We start from the raw sequence: 14,324 nt of genomic DNA, 5'->3' as shown, positions 1-14,324 counted from the left end.
ATTGAGAGGACCTGTTTCAACCACTTAATTTAATGCAGTGCCACAATACAACAAAAATAATTAACTGATTTAAATTAAACTTTTAACTGAACTGGTTTCAGGTTTATATACAGCTTTTATAAGTGATTCGGTGCTTTTCAAAATGCTTGGAACTTTGCTGTTGTGGGTTTTTATTCTATGTCTGTTCTTATTTCAGTTGTTTTCCTGTAAATATTTTATGATCAATTACTGCAGTTTAATAACAATAAAATTATAATTGCCTGAAAATGCTGTGGTTGAATTATTTATTAAAGTTTTTCTTTGGCCCAGGAGCCTTGCCTGTAGGCATGTTTGCTAATGAAGTAAATAGTTCTTCGATGATAAGGTGGTGCATCTTTGTTCTACTGTCAGTTGGGGTGGATTGAGGTTTTTGAGGAAGGCCTGAATGTTGTCAGGATTTGGGTTGGTTGTTGTTGAACTGAACTGATTTCCTGGGGTGATTTTGTGTGTTTGCCACTTGAGTCCTGAATTGCACTTACAGGAGATTTTTCATTGCTGCGTTGGTGTTGATTTGCAAGAAATTTTGATTTGTTGTTAAGCTCAGAATTTTGGTATCTGAGTTGTTGAAGTATACATTCATTTTTTTTTCTTTTTTGATTAGATTTCTGTATAATTAAAAGTCTGATAATAAAAAGTCATGATTGTATGAGAAAAGATAATTCCCCTAATTCAATATAATCTGTTGGTTAAAAGTGATTTCATGAGAATTTGTCAGAACACCAAAAGACTAACGAAAAGAGTTGTGTTTATTTATTTATTTATTTTTTTTTTGTTGAGCCAAAATAGTTGTTTTTTAGAGTGTAGTTTTGTTTTAACAGAAATCTACCATATTCCTGTTGATGAGTCTATTTATGTTTCACTCACATTATAAATGTTGTTTGTTCCACAGTGAAACACTCACTGAAATATTTCAGCACTGGATCCTCTGGAGTCTCAGACCTTCCAGAGTTTATGGCTGTTGCATTGATTAATGGCGTCCAGGCTGGATACTGTGATGGCATCAACAAGACATTTATAGTAAAACTGGACTGGGAGAAAAAAGTTTTGGATAATGATCCTGATCAATTAGAGTACTACACTAACCAGTGTTTTGTGGTGTATCCTCACAACTTCAAACTTGCAATGACCTGTCTGAAGCAGATCTTCAACCAAAGTGAAGGTACAGTGTGTTGTGTGTTGTATGTGGTACCTGACCTCAGATCATTATAGATCATAGAAGAGAAACTAAACTGACTCCTGATCACAGCCACAGAGTTCAGGTGTTAGATGTAGAATGGATGGATCAGAACAGAAATGATCAACCTTATTTATGTGTCTCTTGGACACATGTAGCCTGTACTCCAGCACATGTCTGATGGTTGTTTGCTTCTAAACTTTGTGGAGGACAGACTCTTGTAGTGTGGTTCCTGTTGGTGAGGCTGGGACAGAGCAGGGTCAGAGGTCAGACCATGTAGCTGGTTCAGTCCAGCTTCTGGTCACGACCTGCCCTCAATAATCAGTCTCTTCCAGTAGCTCATCACATCACCGCACTACAGATCTGACACCAGTTTATGTTGATAGTTTGTGACTGCTCACATTAATATTTAGTTATTTTCCTCCTCTGAAATGTAAAAGTTTGGAGAAATGAATGAATGAAAGTAATGGAGCCATAGTGTCATTGCAGGAATCTACAGTGAGAATAAGAAAAGGTTCACTGATTATATGCTTTTGACTCATGAGAGCACAAGTCTTGGAGAACAGCAGTGAAATACAGAATTTTTCATCATACATCATATCTTTGTCATCTGTATCTTGTAGGTGTTCACGTTTTACAGCTTTTGGAAGGCTGTGAATGGGATGAAGAGACTGGAGAGGTTACTGGTTTCTTAAAGTATGGTTATGATGGAGAAGACTTCATTGCTCTGGATCTGAAGACATTAAAATGGATCGCTCTCAAACCTGAGCTCATCTACACCAAACTGAGATCGGATTCAGACATAGACAATATAAAATTCATTGAGCATTTCTACACTCAGCTTTGTCCTAAGTGGTTGAAGATGTATTTACAGTATGGGAAGAGCTCTCTGTTGAGAACAGGTACGTATGACCTGTGACATCTCACTGAACACAGTGAATCCTTTGAGGATCACCAACATGTTAATATTTCTTATTCTGTTACTATAATAATCTACACAATGATGTTCCCCAGAAAAAGAACTGAATGAAGTGGTCTCTAGACTTTTTGTTTAGCAGCTGACAGAGCGACTACAGCAGCATGATACAGTCATTCTCTCTCCCTGCAGACGTCCCCTCAGTGTCTCTCCTCCAGAAGACTCCCTCCTCTCCAGTCAGCTGCCACGCTACAGGTTTCTACCCTGACAGAGCCATGATGTTCTGGAGGAAAGATGGAGAGGAGATTCATGAAGGAGTGGAACATGGAGACATCCTCCCCAACCATGATGGATCCTTCCAGATGAATGTTGACCTGAACATTTCATCAGTCTCACCTGAAGACTGGAGGAGGTACGACTGTGTGTTTCATCTCTCTGGTGTGGAGGACGACATCATCACCAAACTGGATGAAACACAGATCAGAACCAACTGGGGTAAGAGGACATGGATGTGGTTTGTTGGATATTTAAGGCCTTGTCCTGCAAGTTAGTTGATAATTCATTGAACCAGACTCTAATTAGGCTGCAAAGTAAATTGGGTGTTTTAATCTTCTTTATGTGGACTGTTCTTGATCTTTAGTTTGTTCTTTGTTCAACAGTGAAGCCCAGTAACATGACCACCATCATCATCTCTGTAGTGGTTGTTGTTGTAGTCTTTGCAGCAGCTGCTGGATTCATGGTTCATAGAAAGAAACAAGGTGAGCTACTTTGATTTAGTCTTTGAGTTGAATCCTACAGTTTGAAGCATCCAGCAGTAAAAACTGAGTAAGTCTCAGAGTCAGGAGAAGTCAGGAGAACATGACTATACTATGATGATGAGGGAGAGAAGTGATGAAGAAAGAAACAAAGTGAGAACTAAACAGAAGAGCAGAATGGATTTATTCTTCAGGTTGAGTGAGTAGAAGAGGATCATATTCACTGGAGATAAGATGATGAAAGATATTCTGACATTAACAACTGGAACTGAAATGATCTGTCTTTACTTTTCATTTATTCTGCTTCATTTGATCTAGCAATCTGTTGATGATTTCTCCAGACTATGAGTTGACCTTTAACTCTGTTTGTTTCTGACCTTACAGATAGTGAAGAAGCTCTGAGTTCTCTGAGAGACTGGATCCAGGAACCTGATGGAGTTGATTCATAACTCGTTAGTCTGTCTAACCAAACTCAGCATCATTTTCTGCTCTATAATGTTTTGATGTCATAGTTGAGAAGATGTTTTTCTTGAGCTACATTGTGTTCATCTCTCTGGGTTAACACACAAATGGATGCAAGTAGACTGGAGCTTTGTAACTACTTCACAAGTTGTCATATATGATAAAATATAAATTTAATTTTACTTTTTTTTTTACATACAAAACAGAACATAAAACAGCAATATATTCATTTAAATAAAAGGGTTTTTGTTCATAATGTACACATATATCAGGTGTTTACGGTCCTTTCTGATATAGCAGAAAATGATGCAGTGACTTGCTCTCTTGCAGCTCATTGTATTGATTGAACTTTAATGTGTATGAAGATCCTAATGAATATGTTTAAATGCTGAACCAATCATCTGAGCTGGTTTTAGTTCATAGTGTGATTTAGGTTGACCTGACAGCTGACTGTGAGCAGCTCTATCACTACTACTGTTCTTTTAGAGATAAAGATAATCATCAGTATATGTGTGGAATTACAGTTTTGATGAATAAAAGTAATCAGAGAATATGATGTTTCTGGATCTTTTCTTGTGTCTCTGGTCCTGCTGCTTCAACTAAAGCTGTTTGTTCCTATTTATCTGCTGCTAAACTCAGTCTTAGTTTTCTTAACTTAACTTAACTTTATATGTGGAATTACAGTCTTGATGAATTAATCTGTTTCTAGATCTTATCTTGTTTGTGCAATGTAGACTTTCACTGACACTGATGCTGATTTTCTGATTAGTTTTAACATATTTTTTGTACAATATACACAAATTGTGCAATGGTTGTAACATATTCTTTTACATTTCTTTTTAGTTTTTGGACTTTGTGTCTGCACTGATAAGCTCTCCAATCTCCTCATACACTGTGTAATGACAGTAAAGGGCTTTCTATTCTATTCTATTCTATTCTATTCTATTCTATTCTATTCTATTCTATTCTATTCTATTCTATTCTATTGTGTCTGTCGTTAAAAAAAAAAAAAGACAAGATAGAGCAAACAAGAAGAAACATCGACAACATTAAAAAATAAAATAAAATAAAGAGGTGAATTGAAGTCTAGCAGAACCAGGTATATAGTGATGGTGGTTTGATAATTGACCAGGAATTATTTATAATTATACTGTCATATAAAATTGCTCCTCGACACATGAACACAAGGAAGTGGACAAGTTTGATGTGGCTCAGTACTAAGACACATTTATATCAAATTATGTGATTTAGAAACATTCAGGTCAGATTTGACCCAGAGGTCAACAGGAAGGTTAAGTAGTGAGTTGTGGGATCATAAGTGCATTATTTCAAGTGTAAGCTATGTTTTAATTTATTTCACATTATTAGCCCCAGCACCACTACTCTTTATCATGGATTTATTGAATCTAAAATTAAATGTTTATTGTTCATTATTACTAAAGGCGAGTTTAAGAATGTGTTCTGTCTCCATCTAGTGGACACCGGTGGGAACTACTGGATGTTTCTATGAGGCAGGCCACAGTGTATTCGGTCATATTTATAAGAACTGGACTACTCAAAAATCGAACCTGATGATAAAAACTAAACATTAATTATTAGAGTTCAGCTCAAACATGAATGTGCGTGTGTGTCAGATTTCAATCCATCAAATGTCAAAGTTTTGGTGGCGCTGGAGAAAAATCAGGAGATCAAGATCATCATTTTCAGCTTTAATGAACTTTAATTATAATACATAGTAGAGGTGTGCATGATCTATTTAACATATGAAACAAAATAAATCAGAAAGCAAAAAATATAATTTCTAATCATTTTAAAGGAGAGTGACAAGTTTTCCCCAAGATCTCGCGATGTTTCAGCTTCAACACAAGTCGTCAGCGTCATGGAGAAGAGTTAATAAAGAAACAGTTCATATAAATACCTCAACAATACGTAAAATTCTTTCGTATAAACATCATATTATCATAAATATCACGTTTAAATAATTCAGACGTCAATATGTCTAATGCTATTAGTCCACTGAATTATTTCATCAAAATTTTGTTACGAATTATTTTGCAGAAAATAATAATAATAATATGCAGACCTCTACAAACTTTATTTTATTTTATTTATTTATTTTGAGAAAGCACGATGAACAGATTATGTGTTTCTTTCACCCTTCTGTCACTTTGCATCTCCAGATGAAGTTATATTAAATGCCTTTTAGCTACACGTTAATGCAACAGTTCTATAACTGGCTACTGGTGCATCTCTTATTAGGAAATACGAGGAATTACAAAATAAAAACGCATCAAAATATCTTAAAATGAAAACTACTCCCAATGTAATTTCGGATAGAACTAAAAACGAAAATCTCTGTGTCCACAGTCTAATTCCTCTTCAGACTGTACACTCACCATTTACTTATTGACGGAGTGAATGAATGATTGCGAAGTTACTCTCACCGCTTTTATTTTGAAAAGCTGTTTGTGCATGCGCTCTGAACAAATTCATGTTACTAAACCAAGTGGGGACTGGCTTTACCTTCAGTAGTGGATTTACTTTATGACTCAGACACGCAGCTCTTTACCAGCTGATGGCCCAATGTCTTCATCTAAATAAACAATAAAAATAAATAAAATTCAGGATGAAAACGTTGTTGTTGCTGCTTCTCTTGTGTCATGTTTCATCATCAGGTAAGATCACATTCACATTCTTTATCATCTTTTCTTTAAATTCTTTCCACTCGACCTTACATGTTGCTCTGTGTCATGGCTTTAACTGTTCTCACACAGTTGATGTTTTACCAGACTCCTTCTATCAATTGAAGCCTAAGTCCATATTTTAATTTAGTATTATTCATGTAATTCTTATTATTTACTTTAATAGAGACATTACATTTGTTGTTTGTTCCCCAGTGAAACACTCACTGAAGTCTTACTCCATTGCCTCCTCTGGAGTCCCAAATCATCCAGAGTTTATGGCTGTTTCGGTGGTTGATGACATCCAGGTGACTTACTGTGATGGCAGCAATAAGATATATGAACCAAGACAGGACTGGATGAAAAAATTACTTGATGACAATCCTCAACTCTGGACACGGGTCACTCAGGACTGTTTCGAGTTTCTACCTCCGTTCTTCAAAATCGCACTGAACAGTTTTATCCAGCTCTCCAACCACAGTGAAGGTTCAGGTAGGTCTACATATTCCAGGTTTTATTAACAGTTGGTTTGTGAAGGACATTTCTCTCCACCAGTCATTGAGAACTGAAGGAGCTTCTTGGATGAAACATCTCCAAGAAACTCAGCAAGTCCACCTTTTAGTTTTAGTTTGTTTTTGACATACCATGTCCTGGATGACTGAGAACCTTCACATTCAACAGTGGTCACCAGCAGATGTTTCCCATTTATCAGTTCAACAGTCTTGGATGTAAAGAAACTACTTTAGTATGAATGACAAATGAACCATCTGATCTGATCTAGTTTATCACATTTCATTTTAGGTTCAGGTAAATAATTAAATAATGTAAAGAAATAAAACATTTACAACTCTGTCACAGTTGTGAATCAATAGGTGCAGCCACAGACTATTTAAAGGATGTGAAATTATCTATTTTGAAATGATGTTGGTCTGTCTTTCAGAGCAGTACAATGATCAGTTACCCCTCGGTGAAATGAATCATCATTTAAAATCATCTTCAGATATTTATACATCACGATTCATTGTAATCTCTGCTGTCTCTCTCTCAGGTGTTCACATTTTACAGAGTATGATTGGTTGTGAATGGGATGAAATGACTGGAGAGGTCACTGGTTTTACACGGTATCATTATGATAGAGAAGACTTCATTGAACTGGATCTCAAGACATCGACATGGACCGCTCTGAGACCAGAGGCTGATATTATCAAACAGAAATGGGATGAAGATACTCCTGGAATAAAAGAAGCTGTGGAATTCCTCACTCAGACGTGTCCTGAGTTGCTGAAGTTGAATTTGAAGTATGGGAACAACTCTCTGCTGAGAACAGGTAGAGTCACATGACCTGATGTAGTTTGGTGAACACTATCCTGTTTATTGTATATTTGTTGTATTATCAGTTCAATGAGTCTGACTCTTCTTCTGAGAAAGATGAAGAGATGTTTGACAAGAAAGAACTAATCACTTCACTTTTTATTCTTCACCATCATTGGTTCAATATATTCTTTAATATATTTTATGACCATAGATCAGCTCCATCTGTGTTTGTGGTTAATCAGCAAAGATGATCATGTTAGAAATATGTAATATGTAACTGATTCCATGTATCTACCTGTTAATTTCTTAATAATCTAAATTATTTTTGTTCCTCTTCCTCCTCTATTTCTCTCCCTCCAGACGTCCCCTCAGTGTCTCTCCTCCAGAAGACTCCCTCCTCTCCAGTCAGCTGCCACGCTACAGGTTTCTACCCTGACAGAGCCTTGATGTTCTGGAGGAAAGATAGAGAGGAGATTCATGAAGGAGTGGAACATGGAGAGATCCTCCCCAACCATGATGGATCCTTCCAGATGAATATTGACCTGAACATTTCATCAGTCTCACCTGAAGACTGGAGGAGGTACGACTGTGTGTTTCATCTCCCTGGTGTGGAGGACGACATCTTCACCAAACTGGATGAAACACAGATCAGAACCAACTGGGGTAAGAGGACATGAATGTGGTTAGTTGGATGTTTTAGCTTCAGTACTGTGATTGTGTTGGTGATTTCATTAATGAGAACAAATCAACAGATGTTTTCCTTTTTCTACTTTGTGATGTTTCTTTACTGTATAATGAACATTGATGAATGAATGTACCTCTGTTTTAGCCTGTTTAACCTGGACTGTTCTTAACATCTTGTTTAAAGTTTTTTACTCAGTTGAGAAGTCCAGTAACCAGACCTCCACCTCCATCTCCATCATCATCATCTCTGCAGTGGTTGTTGTTGTTGTCGTCGTCTTTGCAGCAGCTGCTGGATTCATGGTTCATAGAAAGAAACAAGGTGAGCTACTTTGATTTAGTCTTTTAGTTGAATCCTACAGTTTGAAGCATCCAGCAGTAAAAGCTGAGTAAGTCTCAGAGTCAGGAGAAGTCAGGAGAACATGACTATACTATGATGATGAGGGAGAGAAGTAATGAAGAAAGAAACAAAGTGAGAACTAAACAGAAGAGCAGAGTGGATTTATTCTTCAGGTTGAGTGAGTAGAAGAGGATCATATTCACTGGAGATAAGATGAGGAAAGATATTCTGACATTAACAACTGGAACTGAAATTACCTGTCTTCACTTTTCATTTCAGACCAAGAGGCTCCACCTGGTAAGTAAAACTTATTTTATTCTGTTTCATCTGATCTAACAAACTGTTGATGATTTCTCCAGACTATGAGTTGACCTTTAACACTGTTTGTTTCTGACCTTACAGATAGTGAGAACAACATTGAACTGTCTGAGAGACTGAATCCAGAAACCTGACTGACAATATATATATATTTTTAACATTTTAAAGTTTACATTAAGTTAAATGAATTACAGGTTGACACTAAATACAGTGTCAACCAGTGGCATCGTTAGGCCTGTTTTAGGGGTGCTGAAGCCCCTTTAAAATATTCTTAAACCTCCTAAATAGTTTGGTGTTGTTTTATTAAAAAAAAAATAAATAAAATGCTGACAAATTCAATATAAAGCGGTCAGCATATGAGTTTAAATAAATAATCATATCAGTTCTCCCTGATCTATAGACAATATAAATAAGATCATATAAATAAATAAATAATTTCTGTAATGTTCATTCCTCCTGAAGTGTGAGATGACACTCCGTTTCTAAATCTCCTGTAGTCTGAGTCCAGTTTAAGGCTGTCCTTCTTCAGAGGAAACATGAATGAATACGGTGATAGAAGAATGAACCTCTCAGCTGCTGCTGGATATATGCTGGATAAAAATTAAAAAACAAAAAAAAACTTTGTTCTCTGCACATTTAAAGTAGATTACATACGCCCGGGTTTCAGGAAACAACTGAGCAAGCAAAGGGACTCAAATGAATTTCCCTGTTAAACCAGTCTGTACAGATACCGTGTACATGTAGGTGTAAAGAGGCCAAGACGAGCAGCAGAGTAGTTCCTCTTAGTTTGGATGAATAAATAACCTTTTCTTTCATTTTCATTATAAAGACAAAAACCTGTCAGACTAGTTTCAAACATTCACAACAACAGTAAAGTATCAAAGTTGTCCTTCAGAATAAAAGTTGACTTCTCTCTGAGTTTGATGTAGCTCTGAGGAGTTAAACGTCTTCCACATCTGATGCAGACGTGGTTCAAACACTGACTACCTTAAATCTTAAATGGATGTCACAGAAAAATGAAAGTCTCTCCGACGCATCACATGTCTCCAACATCCCAGAGCCTCCTGGATCATTTCTCTCCATCTGTAGACAGGAGCAGACGTCCCATCTTTACCATGAGAAAGTATTATTGTTGTCCAAGAGGAGGAAACAGTGACTCCTGAATGTCACATGTAGAAGGAACAAGCTGATTAATTCAACGTCACAAATAAACTGTATTAATGTTTCCTTTCATTTGACTTTTTGACTCTAACTTTGGAAGATATATATATATATTGTAGACTTCATTGTTTTGTCTTAAATGTTTTGCATTTCCTTAAATTTTCTGTGGACTGAGTGGTTTCTCTATTTCTTGCACATTTGTTCATCTGCTAATTTTTGTATTTATTATTTTTTGCTGATACTATTTTATTTTACTTAACTTAATTCTTATTTTATTTCTGTTTTTCTTTGTTTTTGCTTGTGGTTCTTAAGAGTGTGACCAAACTATTTCCTATATTGGATCAATAAAGTCTAACTGTAGTTTCACCTCAGTGAAAAGTTTGTTGTTGTCGCCCTCTAGTGGAAGGACACTGAATCACAGCTTTCACTGAGAGTCTGATGAGTCACATGGGTAACACGACTCATTTTAACAGTGATTAATAATTATTTTATTGTAAAAAGAAACATTAAATGAATTAAAGTAGAATATGAAGCTACTCTTGTTTCCTTGAGGATTTCAGTCTTTAGCTTTGGACCATAACTCAAATCTCTCTGCAATAATGTCTAATAATGTCTAGTCCATCCAGATGGGTGCATTAACTCACTATTGTACTGTGGGAATAGATGTTCTTTAATCAGTTCTGATGATAAACCCACTCTGCTACTAATAAATATTCATCACCGATTAAAATCAGTCAATACACGTTAGTTTGCATAAAGCACAGCAGTAGTTTCCTTCATTACTTTTTCATATTCTCATGTTTTCATTCATTCATTTCACTCTGGTTCTACTCCCACCCATTTCATGTTTGTGTGTATTTTAGTCCTCACAGGCATAGGTTAGACAAGGACACCCATCAACCCCAGGGCATAATTTGTCAGTCATGTAGTCACAGCACACAACATATAACAATAAATAACATATATAACATATAATATAACATACAAATAACAAATCACAATATTCTACTGGTGTGATTCTCAGTGTTCACTTACCCTTTTAATCTTTAATCTTTCTACAGTTGTTGTGCTGACATCTAGTGGAGAGTTGTTGAAACACAGCCACAGGCCTTTTCGGTGTTAAATGTTTTTTTTTTTTTTTTTTTTTTCTCATAAACACAACAATCTTCTGCAGGTTTTTACTTTAAACTGTTTTCCAGACTCATGCTAACACATACATGGTGTAAAGTTTACCACGTTCATCACTGCTGTTTAGCAATTAAAACAACTTTTTAGGGTATTTGATCATATTTACAAGATTTCAAAGCCATCAAATGTCAGAGTGTTGGTGGTCCCAGAAAAATCAGGGGCTTAATTAATAATTTCTTGTTTATTGACCAACATTAAAAATACAGTCAGTCAAGCAGCACAGACCCTGGTAAGAAAATAACCACAGACAGAGAGGGTGGGTCTGTTTAATAAATAAAGGAGTTGTTTAATTCAAAAGGCCGAGTCTCCATCTTATTCCTACATTCTTCATTTTAAATGCCATTAAATGTTGTTAATGGTGCTTTTCCCCAAAACAAATAAAAAGGAACAAACAGCTACAGTGGAAGAGTATTTGACCAGTTCTATGGCCTTTTTAATTATGGATATATTTTTGCTTCTTTGTTTGCCTGAGGTTTAACATTAGACTTGAAAGAGCAACAAGTTTCATTGTGCAGAGCTAAAATAATTATGAGATTACCATCCAGTGATGAATGTGTATGATTATCCTAATGGTATAGATACATTTTACCTGTGAACACATGCAGAACGAGCTGCACTGTCTTATTTTTCTATAAACAGTTTATATGAGTAATTACAGTCTTGACAATGTAGTAAATCATTAAGTTTAAATGTGTCTCTGCATCCTGTCATGTGTCTGTGTCTCTGCTGCTTCATCTAAAGACGTCTGTCTCTACTTGTCTGATGCTGAAGTCCAAAACACAGCAGCTCAGGTAACATCTTTTGATGAATTACATCAGTCCTTCAAAAAATGAGATCAAAGTTTCATTCTACATCTCAGTGTTTTTATAATCTGCAGATCTCTCTGTCAACTGACTTCGGGTCTGAACCTGAATCAGGATCTGTTCTTGTTTTCATTAATATGCACGAATGCAAAAGAGGCTCAGTAAAAGAGAAGTCACTGATTATAGGTTCTTGACTTGTGAGAACACAAGAAAACCAGTGGATCAACGATTATCAAATTCTCTTCATTTATTTGTACATCATTGTTCATTATACATCATATCTCCGTTGTCTGTATCTTACAGGTGTTCACATTTTACAGCTTATGCATGGCTGTGAATGGGATGAAGAGACTGGAGACGTTACTGGTTTCATGCAGTATGGTTATGATGGAGAAGACTTCATTTTGGTTGATATGAAGAAATTAAAATGGATCGCTCTCAAACCTCAGGCCATGTCCACCAAATTGAAATGGGATTCAGACAAAGCTAGAATAAAAATCAATGAGCAGTTCTTCACTCAGACTTGTCCTGAGTGGTTGAAGATGTATTTACACTATGGGAAGAGCTCTCTGTTGAGAACAGGTATGTACAATCATTACAAGAGTTTGTTGATTCCATTGGAAATTCATTAAACGTTACATAAATGTAAACTGTCCTATGAGAGGACACAGTGTGGAGGAAGAACCTGGACAGAGGCAGGAGATGAGTGCACCAGGTTCTACATGAACCACCTTCACAGAAAATAACTGCTGACTTACACCAGAGGATTTTAAATGGAGCTGTGGCAGTGAAAGCTTTTATTTCTGTTATTAACCTGATGGTGTCCAGTGGTTGTCCTTCTCATGGACAATAAGAGACTGTGTTTCACTGGTTTCATGTCTGCAACAGACTCTGGAACATTTTAACAGAGAGAATATTTTATATCTGTTTTTTCCAGCTCTCGCTATATCAGATATTCAAGATCGAAACTTTAACAATGAAAAAACACAATGCACGACTCATTGTGTGAATGGCACACACCAAATACCCATCAATCAATATACAAACTCACTATTACCAGCATACCACAGACAAACATTTGAGCATCACAGGTGAACAGCTAGTAATGTTGTGTCCCCCACACATGTAATCACCAATTACACATTACACATATTCCATTATAATTCAAACAATATGTAAACTACATTATCAGCTCCATTTAGATTACAAATACATTAGACTCACAAGTGCCTTTTTAATGAGTTTTCCTCTTAAACCACTCTGGAAATCACTAAATACAGAGTGCCTCACAAAATTCAGTTATATCTACAGCACATACATAGTTGTTGGCATTTTATCATTCACTTTGTAAACTATGTTTCATTTGAGTTTCCTCATTTACTGACTGCACACATGAAATATTGTTGCTATTTTCATTTTCATATTACACATTTCTCTGAACTCCCCTCGACATACAAACACTTTACAGAGGTTTCTGTCATATCCACATCCACGCTCTCCTGCTGTTTTCCCCTCCTCTCCCTGTGTTTTCTCCCTCCTCCTTAGGGGCGGTTCCTCATCCTCTCATCTCTGCTCTGCTGAAATACACCGGCTCCCCACTCACTCGTCACCAGATCTTTACAGTTCACCTTGTGGTAACTACAATTGGCCTCTGTTCTAGTGCATTTCTGATCTTTTTGAAAGGTGACTTCTTCTAGTGCTCTCATGACTGCAACTTATGTCCTCACCTCTCTACATTCAGGTCACTTTTTCAAAAACCCAGTTCTTTCTACGTCAGGTTGCAGCCCTGTTCAGCTCGCTGCCGCTCTGGACTCGCTCCCATCCCGGACCCCCTCCAGCCCTCAGCCTTAGCTGTCCAACTGTCCATACCCACCTCTGTCTCAATAAAGATCCTTTGATTGTATTCTCAGCGTCTGCCTGTTCGGTCTGCAATACGTCACCTGTTGTCACAAATTCGATCTAAAACTATTTATTAACTTTTTATTTACTGATTAACTATTTTATTTTTTTTTTATCCCTTTTACTGTCTCGGTAGGTAGCATTTTATAGTGCTTTTTTTTTGTGTTAGCTTTTTTTTGTGTTAGCTCTCAGATGCTGTAATTTTAATGGCAGAATTGGAAGAAACATCGTGAAGAAACCCCAGAATTCAATTCGTCTCAAAGTTAATAGTGTGTCACAGTTGAGTGGCATTGAAGTGAGGACCTAAGTGCAGGACTAAAAATTTGGCCAGGTTTCAAAAAAAAAAAAAAAAAAAGGTATTTAATGAAAAGGTAAATCCAAAGTGCAAAGATCTAAAGAAACACGATACAAACAGGCATCAAGGTTTAGTTTGGTATGCATCTTTAATTTATCCAAGGTATTTAGGATCACCTAAACACCAAACAAGTATAAAAAGTAAGCGTCGTCGTTGAACAGGAAGTGGTTTTTGAAATGTGGGCACTGTGATTATTTCCCTGCATAATACAAGTCACCAATGTGTAAATATAAAACTA

The 14,324-nt window shown here is 36.4% G+C and overlaps 2 protein-coding genes across 2 annotated transcripts in view; both read left to right on the top strand.

Moving 5' to 3' along the window:
* The window catches only part of LOC125020301 (major histocompatibility complex class I-related gene protein-like), a 12,376-nt gene extending 9,090 nt beyond the window's left edge, over window positions 1-3,286 (top strand). Inside the window, exons 4-8 of the mRNA XM_047605652.1 lie at window positions 929-1,198; window positions 1,837-2,115; window positions 2,322-2,675; window positions 2,789-2,886; window positions 3,269-3,286. Of these exons, the coding sequence (XP_047461608.1) occupies window positions 929-1,198; window positions 1,837-2,115; window positions 2,322-2,675; window positions 2,789-2,886; window positions 3,269-3,286 (1,019 nt within the window). The remainder of the gene's footprint in view (window positions 1-928; window positions 1,199-1,836; window positions 2,116-2,321; window positions 2,676-2,788; window positions 2,887-3,268) is intronic.
* A 2,725-nt stretch (window positions 3,287-6,011) lies between these two features.
* LOC125020300 (major histocompatibility complex class I-related gene protein-like) lies at window positions 6,012-13,683 on the top strand (the record flags this gene model as incomplete). The annotated part of the gene is made up of 10 exons (XM_047605651.1): window positions 6,012-6,021; window positions 6,244-6,513; window positions 7,076-7,354; window positions 7,702-8,004; window positions 8,222-8,334; window positions 8,642-8,659; window positions 8,765-8,767; window positions 9,178-9,229; window positions 12,136-12,414; window positions 13,574-13,683. Coding segments are annotated over 10 exons (1,437 nt in total), but the record flags the coding sequence as incomplete, so codon positions are not given.
* Window positions 13,684-14,324: the final 641 nt, after the last annotated feature.

This window comes from Mugil cephalus, chromosome 14 (assembly GCF_022458985.1).
Source record: "Mugil cephalus isolate CIBA_MC_2020 chromosome 14, CIBA_Mcephalus_1.1, whole genome shotgun sequence".
Lineage (NCBI taxonomy): Eukaryota > Metazoa > Chordata > Actinopteri > Mugiliformes > Mugilidae > Mugil > Mugil cephalus.
Note: the sequence above shows the minus strand (reverse complement) of the source record. Positions and strands in the feature narration are given on the sequence as shown.